The sequence below is a fragment of the Quercus robur genome, chromosome 4, assembly GCF_932294415.1.
Source record: "Quercus robur chromosome 4, dhQueRobu3.1, whole genome shotgun sequence".
In the NCBI taxonomy this organism is placed as follows: domain Eukaryota; kingdom Viridiplantae; phylum Streptophyta; class Magnoliopsida; order Fagales; family Fagaceae; genus Quercus; species Quercus robur.
The window spans coordinates 75,866,822-75,887,434 of record NC_065537.1 but is presented as its reverse complement, the minus strand read 5'-3'; the positions used below and the strand labels follow the sequence as shown (position 1 = coordinate 75,887,434).

Below are 20,613 nucleotides of genomic sequence, written 5' to 3'. Positions count from 1 at the left end.
TTTACTTGCTTCTCTCATCATAGTTCATAGTTCAAACTACAAAGTCCAAACTACAAGGCCCAAACATGTAGCCCAAACTTTTTTAATTGGGCCACATTTTTTTTAAAAAAAAGGAAAAATTAATTAGGCCACATTATCAAATTAGATAGTTTTGAAAAATTTTGGACCTTACTAATATTAACTCAATTTTCAGGGGTATTGATTGTATTTTACTAAAACAAATAATAATAACGCTAGTACTTGTAATTATAAAAAAATGCATAAATGATAGTGTGGGGCCTGAAATTTGGAATCCCGGTCCACTTCACATTAAGAGCCCAAAGCCTAAGCCGAGGAGCCCTACTGCCGAGGAGGTATGATGAGAACCCCTTAATGGCCCAAGAATGTAGCCGAGAACAACCTCACGCTCAACGCCTCACAAAACGCCTGAAGAAAAGAACAAACTCAGTACAAGAGCAGTACAAGCGAGAAAGCTGTCAACACCATAACGTGGAGCCCAGCACCTGACAAGCCCATACCCCATACCATGCTATCCAGCTTTTCCCAACCACTCTGACGTGAGGATTGATAGGACGAGTAATTGCCCAAACAAGGAGAAACTGACACGTAGATGAAGAAGGGGAATTGAATACTAGTATAAAAGGGAAAAGAGAGCTAAAAAGGAGGGGGGGGGGGAGAGGCCCCGAAAAAGGAAGGAGAAAAAGGAGGAAGAATGGTGAGAAGATACTGCTCCTCGGATTAATTCCGAGGAGTCAGACCTTTCAAACCACATCCGTGTAAGGCTTAGCTACACAAGCCAAATCCACCTTCGTATGGGCTTCCATGAAAATCCTGACTAAACCGTTGCCCAACGACCAAGGTCCAGTCTTTCTATCCCACTCTCTACAAATCATATTGTTCGGGCCCTTTACATACGAGCCCAATGTCATCCCCGGGCCGTTAAAAATCGTGTCCCTACAATTGGCGCCGTCTGTGGGAAGGCTTGCGCGTTGGCGCAGGTGGCGGTGGAGTCAAAGTCCCTATCGATCAGAGGTCCGCAAAGTTTCTTCCATTTCCAGCGACATGCAGTCGTTGCTCCGACATAAACTTCTGCTAGGAGTTACGCCTTGCGATGCCAATGGCACGGACAACTCTAGGGGCTTCCAACCCTAAGTTAACTCTCCCCACCTTGGTCGAGGGGTTAACCTTTAAAACAAAACTACAAGTTTTGGATAGAACCAAGGCCTTGCATGGTCCTCGGACTCAAGCCTATGGGGAAACCAAGTACTCAAAAGAAAAATTACAAGTTTTGGACAGAACCAAGGCCTTGCATGGTCCTCGGACTCAAGCCTATGGGGAAACTAACTACTTAAAATAAAAACTACGTTACATGGACCTTAGAATCTATCCGAGGAGAACTCCCCATTAACAGTTGGGTTAATCCCTAAACTGCATGGATTCCCCAGTCTACTCTCGGATCCTCAGTACCAAAGGGATTGATGCAATATAGAGCAATATGTTACCAAAAACACAATCGAAGTCCCTCACTGCTCGGCTACCCTCTCGGATGAATTATTTAGAGTTTATCGTTCTCGGACATTTGTCTTGCATGCATCGCACAGCGCTCGGCCGTTATCTCGATTAGTTCCAAGAGTTTAATTTATTGAGAATTACCATTGTTATACTTGATAATATCAGTAAGTTCAAACTAGTAGGAATTTGTTTTAAGGTTTTTCCTGCTCTAAGTATCATTAAAGGAAAGTGTATATTTAATATTCATGCACAAAGTAGTTATTGCAGAAAAGAAAAGTATTTGAGATTAAGCAAATTCATTTCTTATTAAGACAAAAGAACAGTACAGTGTACAATGAAGGAGCTTAAATAAGCTCAGATTAAAACTAACTACACAAGCGAAAAGTAAAGATACAAAGGAATGAAGGAAAAGCCGAAGAAGAGGTGCAGAGAAGAGCCGCGCTGCTGCTTCAAAATTTCGTCTAAGGAAGCCATTCCTCAATACTTTTACATGCCTATAACTCAGGCAGCCAAAGAACCCAACGTGGGGCCTGCATCGTTGAAGAAAAGGTGCAGAGAGCCTAGCTTCGGGCTAGCGCAGCTGAAGAAAAGGTGCAGGGAACCCAACTTGAGGCCCGCACCGTTGAAGAAAAGGTGCCGGGAACCGGAAGTTGAGGAGCCTCCACAAAAATTTGCCTGCGACAAGGCAGACGGCGCTGATGGCGGAAATTCTTTCTTCTGACACACCAAAAATCTGATGTGACCAGAACCTGCTTCAGATTTTGACTGAAAGAGGTGGGGGTACCGTTCCCACCTTATCCAAGCGGGAGGTCACCTTAAATCTGTGCCTCCCCTGCCCAGACCATACCACCTTAAGTCTTGGAAGGGTCCGGTGCCTCTGTGGCGGGTAAGGTTCCTCCACCTCCACCCAAGCCTCAAACATATTGCACTAAGGGAAGACGACACTGGATGTGGGAACTGGTTATAGATAAAAGGTTATAATTTTGAAGAGAGCAGAAGGGTTTATATGCCAGGAGAACAACCACCTATCCTGCTTATATAAAGAGTAAGGTGGTGTCATTTAATTTGAGCAGATTCCCAAGAAACGCTGCGGACAAGGCAGCTCTAGCACAATTTCCAACACCATCCGCCACCGCAAGATTTAAAGGTCCTCGTAAAGGCGCGCCTCGAATACTGAAACGACAAAGGACACTGCGCGGATGAAGAATAAAGTAATGCCTTTTAATTCGGCACATCTCCTATGCAAATGGAAGAACACAAGCAGCAGTAAGGTACGGAACTTGAGCAAGTCACGAGGTGGGCTCAGCATCACCAAAACCCTCCTCCCCAACTAAAAAGTCGGGAAGCAGGATTTTGAGGGGCTATTGTGGGGCCTGAAATTTGAAATCCCGGCCCACTTCACATTAAGGGCCCAAAGCCCAAGCCGAGGAGCCCTACTGCCGAAGAGGTATGATGAGAACCCCTTAATGGCCCAAGAATGTAGCCAAGGACAACCTCACGCTCAACGCCTCACAAAACGCCTGAAGAAAAGGACAAACTCAGTACAAGAGCAGTACAAGCAAGAAAGCTGTCAACACCATAACGTGGAGCCCAGCACCTGACAAGCCCATACCCCATACCATGCTATCCAGTTTTTCCCAACCACTCTGACGTGAGGATTGATAGGACGAGTAATTGCCCCAAACAAGGAGAAACTGACACGTAGATGAAGAAGGGGAATTGAATACTAGTATAAAAGGGAAAAGAGAGCTAAAAAGGAGGGGGGGAGAGGCCCCGAAAAAGGAAGGAGAAAAAGGAGGAAGAATGGTGAGAAGATACTGCTCCTCGGATTAATTCCGAGGAGTCAGACCTTTCAAACCACATCCGTGTAAGGCTTAGCTACACAGGCCAAATCCACCTTCGTATGGGCTTCCATGAAAATCCTGACTAAATCGTTGCCCAATGACCAAGGTCCAGCCTTTCTATCCCACTCTCTACAAATCATATTGTTCGAGCCCTTTACATACGAGCCCAATGTCATCCCCGGGCCGTTAAAAATCGTGTCCCTACAGATAGTAATGTTAAATCTAATGGTGAAACTTGTACCAACCCTTTGTTCTTCCAAAAAAAAAAAACCCTTTGTAAAAGTAATGATATATAAGGTCCATTTGGATACCACTTATTTTGCTGAAAACTGAAAACACTGTAGTAAAATAATTTTTAAATATGTGAATAGTTCCATGGGATCCATTTTTAATGAAAGTTTTGTTGAAAAAAGAGGTTTGTGAGTCCTATGAACAGTGTACAGGACCCATTAAATCTCTCAAAAGTTGTTCAAACGCATTTCTCAAAAAAAAAAAAAAAAAAAGGAAACACAAACACAAACACGCAGGAAAATCAGCCTAATCCAAACAGTCATATATTGCTTGAAGGTATAATCAATTTCATGCAATTCATTTAAAAGTAATGATATTAAAACAAATGAATAATTTTCTTAAAGATTACAATTGTATATTCATAGGCTTCATGTTTAGAAAAACTTTCACTTAAATTTAGTCTAACCAAAGTGAACTGAAATTCTATGTTGATGTGGCTTAACAAAAGTGTAGTAACAATAAATACTATGTATAAGATTTTAGATATTACAAGTTTGAGATCTATATATTTATATATATATATATATATATATATATTTATTTATTTAATAAATTTGGATTTAGAATAGTTGCTCTTAACTCAAATATGTCTTTTCTCATTATGTAAGTGCACCAATATGGACCAAAGTGGACGAAAAGGAAACAAAAGGACCGAATTAGGCTAAACTGGATAAAATGGACCAAATAAAACCAAATGGACCGAAGTAGACTGAATAGGACCAAAGTGGATAGAATAGGACCGAAGTAGACTGAATAGGACCAAAGTGGATAGAATAGGACCGAAGTAGACTGAATAGGACCAAAGTGGATAGAATAGGACCGAAGTAGACTGAATAGGACTAAAGTGGACTAAATAGGATCAAAGTGGACCGAATAAAATTGAATATGACCAAAGTGGACTAAACAGGACCATATAGGCCGATCGAATAGAATCAAATGGACCAAAGTGGACTGAATAGAAATGAATGAATTGAATGGGCCGAATAGGACCTAAGTGGACTGAATGGACCTAATATAACCAAATTGGACCGAAGTTAACAGAATGGACCGAATTAAAATGAAGTGGACCAAATAAAACCAAATGGACTAAATATGACCAATGACCAACTAGGACCGAATAGAACGAATGTGGACTGAATAAGACCGAATAGGACCAAATTGGGCTGTTTATGTGTAATACATTCTAGCTTGTGTGTGTAGCCCTTCTTTCTTTTACAATGATGTTTCTCAAATATTTCAAGAGAGAATTTAGAGAGAATTATAGTCAACACTTAGGGTACAATAGAAGTACCATAATCCATAAGACACCATTTGTCAATTTTATAATTTCATTGGAGTTCTGGTATTTTGATAGTTTAGTATAACCAGTGGAAGAATCTAATAATGAAACATAATAGGCTAGTAGCTAAAATGCCCCAAGTGTTGCTTCATTAAAAACCCTCCTTATATTACATTGGCATTAGTGTAGTGTAGCTATCAAACATAATGCAAAGTTATTCATAAATTATGAATAAAACCATAACCAAAATTGAAAGAATTAAAACAACACAATCTAATAAACAAATTATAAAATAACCCATGTCCTCACTAATTATATAAATACCATAGAAGATACTCTAACTAGCTTACTTAAAATTTACATCCTTTAAAATGTGACAAAAATGACACAAAATTGAGATCAAGGCTGGTGACCAAGAAGATATGGTCTGTAAACAGCATGGGTTTGTGCAATCTCAATACGGTCCCGAGGATCATTCATGGTCTCATCCCTTAATGCCTGAAGAATTGCCTGACATGGAAATTCCCTGAAAATGCATATAAATGGGAAGCAGCACACATCAGTTTGTAGAATTGGTATATAATGAGGATTCAATTATATTATATCTGAAAAGCATCAGAATATGCTTTCAGGGTCTAGATAAATTAAACTCGTGGAAATAATTCATACGCACATTCACGTGCGTGATGATAATGATGAAAAAGAGTTGAATACCTTATTATCAGTATTTTATATAATGTCTTCAAAATGGGGCAAAGCTCAACTGGAGCAACATGCTTGTTTTCTTCAGGATGTAGAACACTTAAGCTTGATTGACAGAGTAGCTCGTAAAATGCCTTAACAGCAGAGACCCCCTGCAAAGTACAAAGCAGTGGCAAGATTTGGGAAAGTTAGGGAGCCGAAGGAAAAAGCAAAAGTAATGTCTACACCCTAAATAAATTGCAAAACTTTCAAGTGGTTATCATGACCAGAAACAGTACTAGTTTTGGGATTATTCAATGGTCATTGACAGCAAAGAAAATATGAGACTCATATAGGGGCTTGTAAATCACATGTTTATGTAAGCTTAACATTATCTTTTAGCAATGATGGGAAACAAACAGGATTATGCCCAGATGAAATTAAGGACATACTAGAAATCAGTTGGATTGATAAAGAGAAATAGAAAACTTATCATAAACATGTAGGAAAATGTATTTAGTCTTTTTGACTTCGTAGCTAAATCAGACTGACTTTCAACAAAATTCAAGATCATCTTTTGGAGTCTGTTTTTTATCCAGCCTGTCAAATTATTAAGATCCATACCTGAATCATCCCTTTGCCCTTGATGCTATCACCCATTTCAAGGCTCAGTTCCCCTTTGGCCAAATTGTGTCCATACCATGCATTACGGCCTTTTAAAAGTGTTACGTAAGTGTCAGCCAACAAAGGCCCTGCAAGTCTCTCTGGTTCTTCAGACAAGAGATGAGTGATAAATATCATCTCTGAGGTACAGTGTGCAAAGTATACTGATTTGCTAGTGGCACTCTCATTGGTTAGAGCTGCTACCATTCCTGTGGAATCCAGAGAGTAAAAGTTAAAAGAGAATAATTCATCAAACCATTATAATGTAAGAAAGTCACCATTTCCTTCAAATCAATAAATTACTACACTGTCTTACCAGGAAAAAATGTTATCAAACTTGAGTGCATATATGCTTTGAGTGTAATATTTTCATGAGCATAGATGTGTCCCATGTCTAGGAGAAATTATAAGGTCCATATGGTGAACAAGTGACGTGGTCCATCATTCCACTAAAAAACTTCCACATGTTTAAAATTGTTAGTTAGAAAATTTTTTTAAACAGAAATTAATTACTGACTCAATAATTTTAAACTAGTGGAGGTTTTTTAGTAGAATGGTGGACAAGTGACGTGATCCACCAGAGGACTCTATAATTTCTCCATGTCTAGATTAAGAAGTTGCAAAGTTGAACCCCCAATAATTATATTGGAATTTTTTTTTTTTGGGGTAAGTTATATTGGTCAAGTTTTTGTCCAAACTACCAAGACCAAAGCAAACAAATTATATGGATAGCACAAATCACACCCTCAATAATTAAGGACATTTTCCAAAGTTCTAAAATATAACCAAATACCATTTAGAATTTCATCTTTGTAGATAATGAACTAATCACAGCATAGATATAGAATGCATTCTTCCATTTTATACTTCATTTTATTTTGCGCTATCAGGCATTTAAGAGTTAATGAGGTCAGATTCCTGAAATTTTCCTTCAGAGAAGTTTCCCATGACTCAAATCATAATAAAATTTTAACAATATTGTCACTATTTTGAAGCTGCATCCAACTTATACTCATCAAGCCTGAAGCCCAACTAGGAATGGTTGATATAAAAACGGGAATATATTAACATACATGGAAAAAAAAAATCAACAGTCGTGGCTCCTGATAAATACATTTATTTTGTTTCTTATTGTCCAAGCACCATTAAGAAACTTAATCTTACCAGCTCCAATGGCATAGACATTCTTTAAGCCTCCCATAACTTCATGAGTAACAAGGTCACCATTGTCCCACACTATAAAGTGTGGCTGCCTCAAAAACATTGCCAATGGTCTCCTCCACTTTGCAGCTCCACATATTCGAGCATTAGCATATTCCTTGTTGTAGATCTCTGCCGCTATATTAGGTCCTCCCAGGTAAAGAATGTTCTCGATGGGAACACCAGCTGCAAAGCACCATATATTATCAGTGTGTCATAGGGAACAAAGCATTTATTATTAAGAGAGGGGAAAACCAGGCAAGTACCAAAAGAAACAAAGAAACACCATCAAATTCACTGCTTAGTGAGACAGGAAGTAGCAATATTGACAGCAAACCTTATTTTTCTTAATATGGGAGAGTCAATTCTACTTTTCTGTTTATCTTTTAGCTGTCCAAGAGTTAGAATATTCCAAGAAAGCATGGGCATAGTTTTAGATAAAAAGGTGGAATAGGCAAGCAACTGGGAAACCCAGGTAGGAAGCTAATTTCCATCATACAAGGGAAAGACGGAGTGGTCAAATTAACTTGAATTGTATAAGGGACTTGCACAGAAACTACAGGTAAAGATCTGAAATGAAAAATACGCACACATACATTTGTCTATGTTGCAAACTTAAGAGCAAGTGTGAAAGTAAGTCTGAGGATTGCTTGTGGGTACTTCAAAAAAGAATATGGAAAACATGATCCACATAAATTTTCATCAGATCCTTGAGAATTTCATGTTCAACAAGAGAGTAAAAATTTGATCCAAAATCCAATCTAAAGCAAAGAAGACAAGCTAAGAGCTAGATGACAAACAGAAACTAGTATATTGCCAAAAAGAACAGACCGTCAGAGAAGGGGAAGCATTGCATGAAGGAAAATATTTATCAAAAACTTTGCCGCACACAGATCACATTAACATGTTAAACATCTGTATTCCAACAACTACAATCATGGCAATCAAATTCTTAGCCTCAAGGCATGATACTTGAAAATATTGCAAACAAATAGGACCAATTGGTAGTAAGCCATTTTTCCAGAGAAAGAGAGAACTAAAATTGCTAAATAAAATGCAGATTCAACCAGGCATTCTTGTTTTAGAAAAGCAAATAACAATATTCAAGAAAAATGGAAGGAAGGAATCTTACTTGCTCGATTGATCATTTGAGTGGGAGTCACTATGCGTGGTTCAGGCTCCAATTCAGCCTCCACACCCTTTGCCAAAGAAATGATGACTGGTGCAGTTATTCTCTCTTTCCAATACCTACTAATTTCTTCAAATACCGCACGTGTTTCTGTTGATGGCAAGCCATTTACCACAATATCGGCATCCCACACAGCCTCCTGCAAGTTAGTGACAACCTTCAAAGGGCAGAGAGGGGTATCAATCATATTCAAACAAAACCCATCTTTCAAAATCTCATCGGCATTAAGTGTTCGATCGCCTAATCTTGCCTCGACATACTTCAAGTATGCACACCGCCTAATCAGTCTCCTCAACACATCCTCCCTTGAATTGATCACCTCAAACAAGTGTTCAGCTGTGGCTCTATCAACAGTTCTACCAGCTCTTCTCCATATCCTAATCTGAACCTTCTCTCTCAAATGACCATAGCTATCTTGCAACATAGCTGCAAAAACACTACCCCAAGCACCTGCCCCAACACCAACAATCCTCAATGGATCACCCTCAGCCTTTCCCATAAGGCGACGAAGCTGATCAACCTTCTCTTCAAAAACACCATTTGAATTATGAATTGCCCCATTGGAATCCTCATTATGGTTCATTACTTCAGTGGTTCCAACCATCTTCTTCTCCCAATAACACTAACCTCAAGCTATTCAAATTTCAAAGACAAATGCAATGGGTAAACAAAGACTAATACTCACACAAACACACAAAACCTTTCTGGGAAATTTCTTTCAATCTTCAAACTCAAATTACAAGCCTTTAAACCTCTGATTCTTAAATCAATTTCTACAAATTCAGACACAACCCACTTCTGATTATCATATAAGTTTTGCACCCCAGCTACCACACAAGCTATAACCAACAAATCACCTGCTCAAAAACTATTAAAGAAACGATTTTGTAGGTGGGGTTTTCACCAAATTCAAAACCAGCCCCTCTATTTGAATTTCCAGCCACCAAAGAACCAACAAAACTGAAATTCTAGGGCATAAAAAGAAGATCCAAAAGGGTTTTACTATATGGGTTTTAACCTTTTTCTATCCAATCAGCAATATCTATCAAATATACAAACAAAAAAAAGCATTGAAAACTCAAACTTTAACTTGGGTCATCTACCCCCACCAAAACCAACAAAGTTTTAAATCAAAAAAAGCTAATAAAAGGAAGGGAAAGCAAAAACAAGCTGTACTGTACTTGTCGGCTGAGAGAGTCTACAAACGCGGTGACAATAATAGATGTGGGATTTGTTTCCTTGTGCTCCTAAGATATTTCAAACATTGGTTATGAAATTCAAAAAATGTGTAAGAAAAGAAAAAACAAAGAAATGGGTTTGTGTTGCGTGAACTGTAAGGGAAGGCTCAACTGTAACTTATGAGCTGCGTGTGCGGCTCTCTCTTGTATAGTTTAAGTAAGAATACGAGGATCGGATAGGAAGAGAAGGTTCGTCAGTTTCGACGAGCAAGCACCTTGTTGTTTTTTTTTTTTTTTTTGTGAGAATCGCAAGCACCTTGTTGTTAACGTTGTCATTTGTCACAACTCACATTTCGTAAATCCCAATAACACTAACACAATTAAAAAAATTGCATTAGATCAGTTTATAATTTTTTTTGGCTCAATCATCTTTTACTAAAAGAAAAAATTGATATCTTTAATTACAATATATCAAATAATATAAGTTCAAATAGAGACGGATTCAAGATTTTAAGCTAGCTAGAGTTGGAGTATAAAGAAAAAAACTTCAAATAGGCATCTATATGGTATTAAAAAATTATAAATACATAAAACTGTTGTTTCTAAATACATTAAAATGCAATCATCTACCAATAAAGACAAAAACAAAAATAAAATTATAATGCTTTTAAAAAAAATACTACTTTATCTATTTTACCACCTCAGTTTACAAAACACCCAATACTTAAATGTTCTACTTTTTTTATCACTTCATTTAAAATAATATAAACAACTCATTAAAATAATAAAGAAAGATAGAGAATTTGAGTTTTTTAATTAAAGGTAACAACTTGCTATAGTCAATTGGTATTTATATCAGTTTACAGTAATTGCAAAAAAACTAGTTTTAACTTCTCCAATAACACATGATTTTTTGGTTCTTTGGTGATAAAATACTTTTTTTGCTAAAATATAATCACTATTGTGAATGTTTTTATTATTTTTGTTAAATTTTTGAGTTTGATAGTTGTTATTTGGGTTAGGCTAGCTTGGCTGATTAGGGAAAATGGGAGTCTAAGGTTTTGAAAGGTGACCCAAGTAAAAAAGAAAAAAGAAAAATATAATATCTATTAAAAAAAAAAGGACCTTGGGGGGGCCCGGGCCTCCTTGGGCCCCTACCTGGATCCGTCCCTAAGTTCAATTTTATGTATCAACAATAGTTGTCAATTTTGTTTTGGTAATCATTTCAGTTTATTGGAATAGAGTATTATTTTCAGTACCTATAACATTTTCAGAATTATCTGTGAAGTTATATTATTTAGTTAGCTTTTAGGGTTTTGAAGGAAAAAAAAATTGAGAATATTAACATCACGGGAACAACAGAGGAAAATATATCTAGTATGCTTTAATCATAAATCATCTCATATGTTCGTTGGTATAAGTTTTTGAACTAAATAAAACAATCAAACATGATTACACACTCAAAAGGACAAGAAATTCTACCTCTATGCACAAGGCCTGATGATTGATTTGGATTTGGTTGGGAATTCAAAATGAAATTTGGGCAGAGTTTTGTAGATTTTTGAGTTTCCAAGCTAGAGTCTAGAAGTGTGTTGCAATTAAAGACATGGTCGCGTTCTAAATGAAGGATCATTGACAACTTTATGACTCTGCCTTTGAAACTTCCTCTAAAGCTCTAGGGAACTGGTGTGCTTTGTGCTGTGAATCCCCTCTTTATTTATGAGGGAGGGAAGGCCTTATGATAGTATTAGGATGAGTTTTGGACTATCCAAAGCTATTAAATTTGGATGATTTCTACCTCCATAAATTGACTATATAAGAACTGGAATAAGAAAATTTTGATTAAGTAGCTGAATATTCAGGTTTGAACATGTTTTAGTGTTTTGACCATTGTTCTTTACTAAAAAATCAGATTGAAGTGAAGTTAGTGTCATTTGAAAGATAATTCAAACTGCAACGACTTTCACAAAAATGGAATTTTCAAAATTTACATGTCTACAATGCCAAAATTGCACTTGCGGTGTGAATCTAAAAATTGTTTCTAGTTTTTTTTTTTTTTTTTTTTTGGTGGCAAATATAGAGTAAATTTATTTTAATTTAAAACTTATCTTTTAAAATATTTAATTAAAATATAAAGTTGGGACTATTTATCCATTATATATAACTAGAAGATCCTGTTTGGCCTTAATCATTGTGATGTGTATTAATCGTTAAAATTTGATTAAGATATAACTTTTAAAGGTAAATTACATAGTTAGTCCTTATCCTTTACACTACATTTTAATTTGGTCCCTAACATTTTCAGTGCCGTGTCAATTTATTCCATGCCATTATTTCTTAGATGAAAAAACCTAATGTGTCAAACGAAATAATGAAAAATGATTTTTCATGCCACATCAGTTGCTAATTGTACCACCATATCAGAATTCCAAAAAAAAAAAAAAAAAACCTAATTAAAATGTTCACACTTGAGTCACTTAAATCCCTTAAGTTTCTCTCTCGTTAGTCCACATCTCCATCTCTTCTTCCTCATCACATCCTCACACTCAAGATCTGAAGTTGTAGATGGCGACTCTGGCAACAAGGACTCCAGCACGGTGGATAGATTTGAATTTAAGGGTTTTGAAAAAAGGGATTTTCATTTGGCGTTTGGGTTTTTTTTTTCCAATTTGTTTATGGCAGTTCTTGTGGGTTTGGTGGTTGTTCTTGTGGGAGTTGACTTAACATTAGTTGATAATTCACTTGATGAGGAATAAATTGAAATGGTAAGTGTAAGAAGACTATGTGTAAGCATGTTCTTATCGTCTTTATTTTTTTTTCCCAATTACCAATAGATCTGGTTCTGTTTGTCAATGGAAAACACTGTAGTTGCATATTAAGCATTCAAATTAGGGGATGATATCAAGGAAGGAAATATGAAAATATCATGGAAGCAATCTTAATAATAGGTGCCTATGAATTCAAATTTCTGATTTTTCCTTTTTGTTTTTCCCAACTACCAACAGAGTTTTTATTTGTAAATGGAAAACACTTTAGTTGCATATTTAGCATTCAGTCACTTTGTTGACTCACCTAGTTGCATATTTAGGATGAGGAGGAGATGAAGATGTGGACTAACGAAAGAGTGAAACTTTTAGGGATTTTTCAAATTTTAGAACCATTTAAGGAGATGTAACTTAGTGAAAATTTTAATTTGGTTTTATTTTTTTAATCTGATACGGCAATACAGTTGGTAGTTGATGTGTCATGGAAACTTATTTTTTATTATTCCATTTGACATATTAGATTTTTCATCCAAAGGATAACAATAGAGACTAAATTGGTACAACACTTAACAGGTTAGAGACCAAATTGACATAATTGAAATGTTAGGGACCAAATTGATATATGAGGTAAAGAATAGAGACTAACTATACAATTTACCCAACTTTTAATTTGGTGGTCCATTTGAAGCATATGATATGTTGTTTAGATTGTTATAAATTTTGTAGTTTTTTTTTTTTTTTTTTGGAAATTAGGATGTTATCACAAGATTGTGAAATGACAATTTGGCCCTTGGTGAGGTTAAACAAATTGAAGTTGCAACATTGGGTGTCTACAAAGACCAATTGTTTAGACATTTTAATCACATATTTAGTTGTCATTAACTGGACAATCACCAATATCTGTACAAGGAATGTAACTTCAACTTTGAATCTATCTAATGGAAAAACACATTTTGTAACAAAATAGTTGGAAAAAATGCTCTAACACCCCCTGAACTTTAAGGTAGTGGCCACTACACCGCTTGAACTTTTATTTTGGCCAATTCACTCCTTAAACTTCTCACACATGTCAAATTAATAACTCAGTTAGTCTTATATTACTATACTAATGGAAAATGCATGTGATACACACATGAAGTTTAAAATAGCAAATTGAAGCCTCTGAAACCGATGGAAAGAACAAAAGAAATGTGAAAGAGACGATCTAAAAAAGTCACAATAACATCCCTTCCTTCACTGTTGGAGTTCTTTGACCTACTGTCAATCTCGCCGTCCATGGTCTCGATGGTGCCCTTCTTGGTTCAACCGAGCGTCATTCAATTGTAGACAAGAGAGGACATTTTGGTGAGGTGTTGAGTTTGTCTGATGGGTTTAAGGAGGCTTGGAAAGGCAATGAGGGAGTGTGAGGAGGTCGTTATGTTGGATCCTAATTATGTGAGGACTCACTAGCGTTTGGCCTCTTTCTCTGATTGATTGTTTTGGCTTGGGAGTCCATTTGTGGAAATGAATTAATACATCGTTGCTATTAGATTTTTAGATCTAGTTTGTGTGTTGTGGTAGTTGGTTCATTGATTAATGCCATTGTGATTTAGAGTCACAATTGGTATATGCTTTTATGTTTCTTAATGTTTGGTTTATCCTTTTGGTTCTGAGTTATAGGAACTAAGAAAGGCCATTGGGTTGTTGTGTAACTTATGTTTGAATCTGGATAATCAATTCAAGTTCTTTGACTTTTTGGATTTGATGGTTTCTGTATTTCACTATTTTATGCAAATCAAGTATAATTTAAAAATGGCGTTGAATGATTTCTACCACCTAAATCATGAACTAATTCTCAGTTTTAGAAAAATGGGGTTGAACTCTCTCTAGAGACCCATGTTTTTCTCTCTTCTTTCCATTAGTTTAGAATATTTGATTTGATACTTTCAACTTTAAGTGCGTCTCACATGCCTTTTTGTTAGTCTATTAACAAAAGAATAACTAAGGTAGTAATTTGGCACATGTGTGAAGTTTAGGGATTAAATTTGTTAAAAACAAAAAGTTCATGGGGTATAATGGTTACTACCTTAAAGTTTAGGGGGTGATAGGGCATTTTTCCCAATATAGTTATCAAAATTCAAATTAGAATTGTCTAAGTGTCCTTAAAATTTATGGTAAAGATATTAAGGTGTGTGGTTTAGGAGAAAGTATCCTATAAGACACTCTCTCCATGTCAACAACTTGTTTGGTGAGCCTTACCAATCAAAATAGGACATGTATTATGTTACTTTAAGGTGGTAAGGTGATACACGTGTCCTATTTTGATTGGTAAGGCTCACCAAACAAGTTGTTGACATGGAGAGAGTGTCTCATAGGATACTTTCTCTATGGTTTAGATGGTTTCATCAACATTATCCAAATTTTGGATATCCAATTAACAACAACAACAACAAAAAAGAGAGATTAGATTAGTAAAATTATGAGAAAAATGGAAGGAAAAGAAAAAGAAACAATTATTCAATTATCATTATAAATTTTTATTTTGTACCTTTTCTAATATGGTCATTTTGTTGTTGTTATTATTCTTATTTTCATTATTTATTAAAGATGTTTATTAATATTGTTTATATAATGTTTATGTTTTTGTTCGTGTAGTAGTATTTACAGAAATGGTTGATAATTTTCCTTTTGACATGTGCATGTTTCAAATGATTGACACATCATCATTACTAATTTTGTAAGGGTTAAAGGATTATGAGTCTACCATTTCACATGTGCAAAGGTCATCCATACTTTTGTTTGGGGGTCTTTTCAGTTGCTCGACTACGTGTTATCCGTTGGATTAGTGACCTTGCTAGGCTCGGGTTGTGTTTGGGGAATTGCGTCCGGAACTCAACATTGGGCCACATGGTCTAATGGCTACCAGCGTATTTTTAGGCCTACAAAATGCATAAAACCCAAAGTCCAAGAATCATGATAATGGTCGAACAAATATATAATATGTGTTTGATATAATAACTTTTATTAATAGTTGAAATAAAGTAATATGTATTTAAAGGTAAAGCAATCATGTATTTAAAGATATGGAAGCAGAGTCACTTATCTTTTAAGCCTACAAAATGCATAAAGCCCAAAGTCTAAGAATCATGATAATGGTTGAATAAATAAATAATAAGTGCTTGATATAATAGATTTGATTAAAAATTGTAATAGTTATTGGAATAAAGTAATATGTATTTAAAGGTGAAGTAATCATGTACTCAATGATGTAAATTTAAAGATAAGGAAGTAGAGTCACTTATCTTTGATGTCTGTAGCTTCAGTTGTATAGCATCAGTGAGTTGACAACATTCCAACAGAATGACTCCAGCAGTAGAAAGGCAATTTGCCATGATAACTTCAATATTGAATGGCAAAAATGGGTGCAACTAGAGAGATAGTATGTCCAGCTGTGTGTAGAGGTTGGTTAATCTTGCCTCTCTTATCATGCATTTAAATGAGTTTCTTCATTGACAATGCTCTTTTAGTTGTTGTGAAGTTATAAATAGTGTTGCCTTCCATAAGAAGGACTTTTGTATAAAGTATTTGTGCCTTCTAAGAGAAGGGCTTTATGTGAGAAGATTTGTGCCTTCCATGAGAAGGGTTTTGATACAAGATCTAGATGCCTTCTAGGAGAAGGGTTTTAGTATTAAAAGTTTATGTCTTCCATAAGAAGGGCTTTTGTAAGAGAGGTAGAGAAGAGTATTGAGACGTATTTATGGGCAACAAAATAGTAGAACTTTAGAGTGAGAAAGTATGAGAATGGAGCTTAGAAAAGCTATAGTGTGTTATATGTAGTGATGTAGTAAATGTGTATGAGATTGTATAAGAAAAGTGAAGAAAGAGATGTTTAGAGATATAGGTAGCGAGATAGAAGTATTTTCAGAATATGGAGAGTGAGATAATGAGTAGAAGAGAGTAACAGTGTTGTAGTGTGTTTAGCAAAGCTGCTGGGATTTTCTGCTGGAGGGTGTATGAGGGCTTATGAAGGACATTTATGAGCTAAGGGCTGAAGAGTTTAGTTTCTAATTTGGAAACTAAAAACTCAGAACTTCATTAAAAGCTTAAGAAGATTATTAGAGGGAGAGAGAAGTTTATGAGAGAGTTATTATCTATTGGTGTCCCCTTGAGGTGTTGATGAAGAGTTATGTTATAGTTGAGTTTAAGGGGGTATTTTAGCAAAGAATATCAGCCAAAATCTATTTCAATTAGCAATGAATCTTTAGAGAATCCATCTTAAGATTTGGCCAAAAATGATATGTTTAGTTTTAGAGAAATGATATGTCTACAATATTTCTACAATATTTTTACAACAAATCTTAAGTGGCAAGTTGTTACTAGTTGTTATTGTTGTGGCAAAAAAGTAATCTTAGCATTAGTTTGAAATTTGAACCAATAACAACTAACCACTTGTGATTTGTTGTAAAAATGTTGTAGACGTAGCATCTCTCTTAGTTTTAAGGTATTCTTGCTATTTTGGATAAGAGCTGTTGGGGAAAAAGTAGCAAAAAATGAAAGTATTTTGGCAAGAAAAAGATAGTTTCTTTAGTTGGTTTTGGTTTTAGTCAAATGTGAAAAATCAGTAATGCTAAGTCTGCTAGGATTTGAGCATTAAAAGGCTAATGATGTCACTTCCAGCCAGGTGTTAAGTGTTGAACATACTGCTAGAGTTTTGCTGGAAATGTTTCCTTTTTTGGGTATTTGTGTTTTTGGTCCAAGGTTCTATTACAACACGTTTTTAGTAAGTAATAGAATGATTAGTTGAAAGTTAATGAAGCTTTAGAGATTTAGTCAAGGTCTCATTGTGTTGTGACTTAATCTTGTTGAGTAAAAAGAGCATTTAATGATCTGTTCTGGCAACTGGCAGATAAATATTTGGTCTGATTATGGCAGACAGCAGCTGGATATTGGAGATATCATGAATATTTTATATATTTGGAGATTAAAGATAGCCAATCAGATTAGGCCAGGTGTTTGAGTTGAATTTTAGCTGAAAGTAGTAAAGTAGTTTATGTAGAATAATATAATGAAGTTTCTAAATTTGTATAGTAATAGCTGGAGGTTGAATGAATAGTTATTTGTTCAGCATTTAGATGGTTGGAGATATTGAGTATTTGTCATATGATGAATATTAAGTTTTAGAAAAAGAGCAATGAGGAATTTTATCATTTTAAGTGCTATGTAATAAGGGATGCTTACCATATGTTACCCACTACACATGGGCTCGTCAGAGTTCAGGGAGTTGGAGAAGACACGCCAAGCAACAAGTTTCTTTTATCAATTTTAAACCGCTATAACTTTACTGAACATACCTCTTGGCCCTCCAAACCACGACTCTCAAAGTTTCCCCAAAGGGACTTATGAGTTTGGATTATAAGCCGAAAATGAGATGACATATCTTGGGTTTTGTTGTCATTTTGTGTGAATATGGGCTTTTGTTGAAGAAGCCTCTTGCCATGAATATGAGAGAGGTAATATGGGCTGTGAGTTTCGATTAATTGCTTGAGCCCAATCCATATGTCGATGTTGATGATGTCATGGGTTATGATACAAATTGATGAAGAGGAAATGTGGATCATGAATCCGCCTCTTGAAGTAAGGATCTTGCGGGCCATGTGAGCTCAATCCATGAGATATAAGCTTATTTGAAGTTTTAAATAAATTTACCTAAAAAAATCAATAATATGACGATGTGACATGGATTGCCAATGAAGTAGTGCCATGTGGGGCGAAAAAAGAGTCCTCAACAACTTTCAACAGAACATTCATAAATTTAAACCGACATTAATTAAGTCAAAATTTGGGCCAATATTTAATTGTTGTCATTCACTTTAAATTTATTATTCACAAGATAATTAAAAATAATTTTATGCATGAGAATGCGAAAGTTTGTTGCCATAGTTATAATATTTTTGCCTCCTTCAAAACAACATGATTTATGTGCGTTTATAGAAAAGTGGGTATTTATTAAAAAAAAAAAAAAAAAAACTAAACTATCATTAGTTTAGATAAATTTCTTGTTGGTCGATCATTTACAAATCTCTAGATCTTTTAAAATAGAAAAGTTATTTATTTAGTTGACTCCTGGAGGTGTCATGGACAACATTATGCACTAACAACTTTGAAACTATCCAATTGAATATAAATCTTGTTGAAGGATAATGATTAAATTATTAAAATTAAAATTAGAATTGCATGATTATCCTTTTAAATTTATGGTAAAAATATTAAGTTACATGGTTTAGATACTTTCATCAAGTTTATAGAATACTAATATTTTGTCCATATTTTTTTTCTTATTAATGTGTATTAATTATATATTTATTTTCAATTTTATTTTTTTATTTTTTTGATAATTTGACAGTTACATAACTTTGAACTTAGAATGTCTCCGTTAAAATACCAGGGGGTGTAGTTAAGTTACAAGGCTCTTGATGATTTTCAAAAATACTTATACTTTTTTTAGTGATATGCAAAACCTTTTTGTGATATTTTTAATTCAAATTAAAGACTATCCACTAAGCAAAAAAAGAAAAAAGGAAAAAAAAAAAGACATCAATTAAAATACAAATTATATCATTTAAATTTAGTCAAATGGTGCGAAAAAAAGAGAGAGAGAAGAAACAATGTTTTTACTGTCTATATTACTCCAAAAACTAATCAAAGTACTTTTTTTTTCCTTATATATAAAACAAAAGAATAAAGAAAATAAATTGATATAATAAATGGAATTTTTTTCACTTTTATGAGATGTCATTTTATTAATATAATTTTTTATACGATAATGTGAGAATTTGCTTGTTATATAGTAAGCACAAATTATTTCTAATAAGGGCATAATAGTAATTTCATACAAATACATTTTATTTCCTGTCAACAAAAATAAACGGATCAAGCCATCAAGCCAAAATTCAAAAAAATATATATATAATTTCATATTGAAGAAACAATAATATGCCACATAAAAAAAGAAAAAGGTTATATAGTTTTGTAGCATTACTCTAGTTTTTTTTAAGAGAGTTTCAACTTATGATGTCTGTTCCTGATGATAGAACTTACTTTATCATTAAACTAAGACACTAATTGATTTTTGGTGTAGGCAAGGATTGAACTCCAGATTTTTTATTTAACTATCAGAGATTTTATTAATTGAGCTAATTGAAACCCATAAATACTTTAATTAGTTGAATTAGTTAAATTGACACATGCTAAACACAAAATATTATATGGATATGGTTTGGGTCCACTTTTGTGCATACCCAATACAATGTAAACATGTGTCCAAAACTTGTCACAAGTCTACATTGTGTCGAGTTCTGTGTACATAAATACTAGACCCAATCCTTCGCATTTATTATATTAGGGAGTGCAAAAATCAACACGATGTCAAAAAATTTTCTTAAATTCATAAGAAATATTTTTAAAAACTAAAAAAAAAAAAAAAGCATAACACATTTTTTGTCTATTTTATATTATTATTATTTTTTTAGTTTTGGAAAAATAATATCTAAAGCCACCCTTTTTCTTCCACACAACCAAATGGATGAAAGGCAATTTCATCCCAAAAATCACACTTATTAAGAGTCTATTTGGTAATGTTGTTCTAATAACGTTATTTGTATTTTTTGAAAATACGTGTGAGTGAAAAAGTATATGAAAATTCATATAATATTGTTTAAAAACTAAAAACATATGCTTAAATACATTTACCAAACATGTCCTAAGTTTTCTTGAAGAAAACTCCACAATTAAGAATATTCTATAAAGAATTAGACATGTTTTTATTGTCTTTTTAAAAATGATTTTCATAGAGTATAACACAAATAAAATATTTGTAATGGTTTTGTACTTTTGTTTTTGATTTTGATTCTAAAAAAAAAAAAAAAAAAAAAAGGTTTTTGAAGACAAAAAGGATGTTTGAGATAATAATTGCAGACAGCCCAAAATCTTGCAGGCCCAAAATCTCTTCCTCAAAAGTCTTGTACTTTACAAA

The 20,613-nt window shown here is 34.5% G+C and overlaps 1 protein-coding gene across 1 annotated transcript; it reads right to left on the bottom strand.

Moving 5' to 3' along the window:
- Positions 1 to 5,046: 5,046 nt before the first annotated feature.
- On the bottom strand, positions 5,047 to 10,137 carry LOC126723755 (probable glycerol-3-phosphate dehydrogenase [NAD(+)] 1, cytosolic). The gene is made up of 5 exons (XM_050427539.1): positions 8,603 to 10,137; positions 7,435 to 7,656; positions 6,232 to 6,479; positions 5,641 to 5,780; positions 5,047 to 5,452 (listed from the first exon to the last, which is right to left on the bottom strand). The coding sequence occupies exons 1-5, from the start codon at positions 9,261 to 9,263 to the stop codon at positions 5,326 to 5,328; spliced, it is 1,398 nt and encodes a 465-aa protein (XP_050283496.1). The 5' UTR covers positions 9,264 to 10,137; the 3' UTR covers positions 5,047 to 5,325.
- Positions 10,138 to 20,613: the final 10,476 nt, after the last annotated feature.

Bases quoted from the DNA above. Each gene is read 5' to 3' on its own strand.
- LOC126723755 (XM_050427539.1), bottom strand. From the start codon at position 9,263: ATGGTTGGAACCACTGAAGTAATGAACCATAATGAGGATTCCAATGGG. The intron at 6,480-7,434 runs GTAAGATTAAGT...TGGATTCCACAG, and splicing joins TGTCTATGCCATTGGAGCTG to GAATGGTAGCAGCTCTAACC. The intron at 5,781-6,231 runs GTATGGATCTTA...TGTACTTTGCAG, and splicing joins AGGGCAAAGGGATGATTCAG to GGGGTCTCTGCTGTTAAGGC.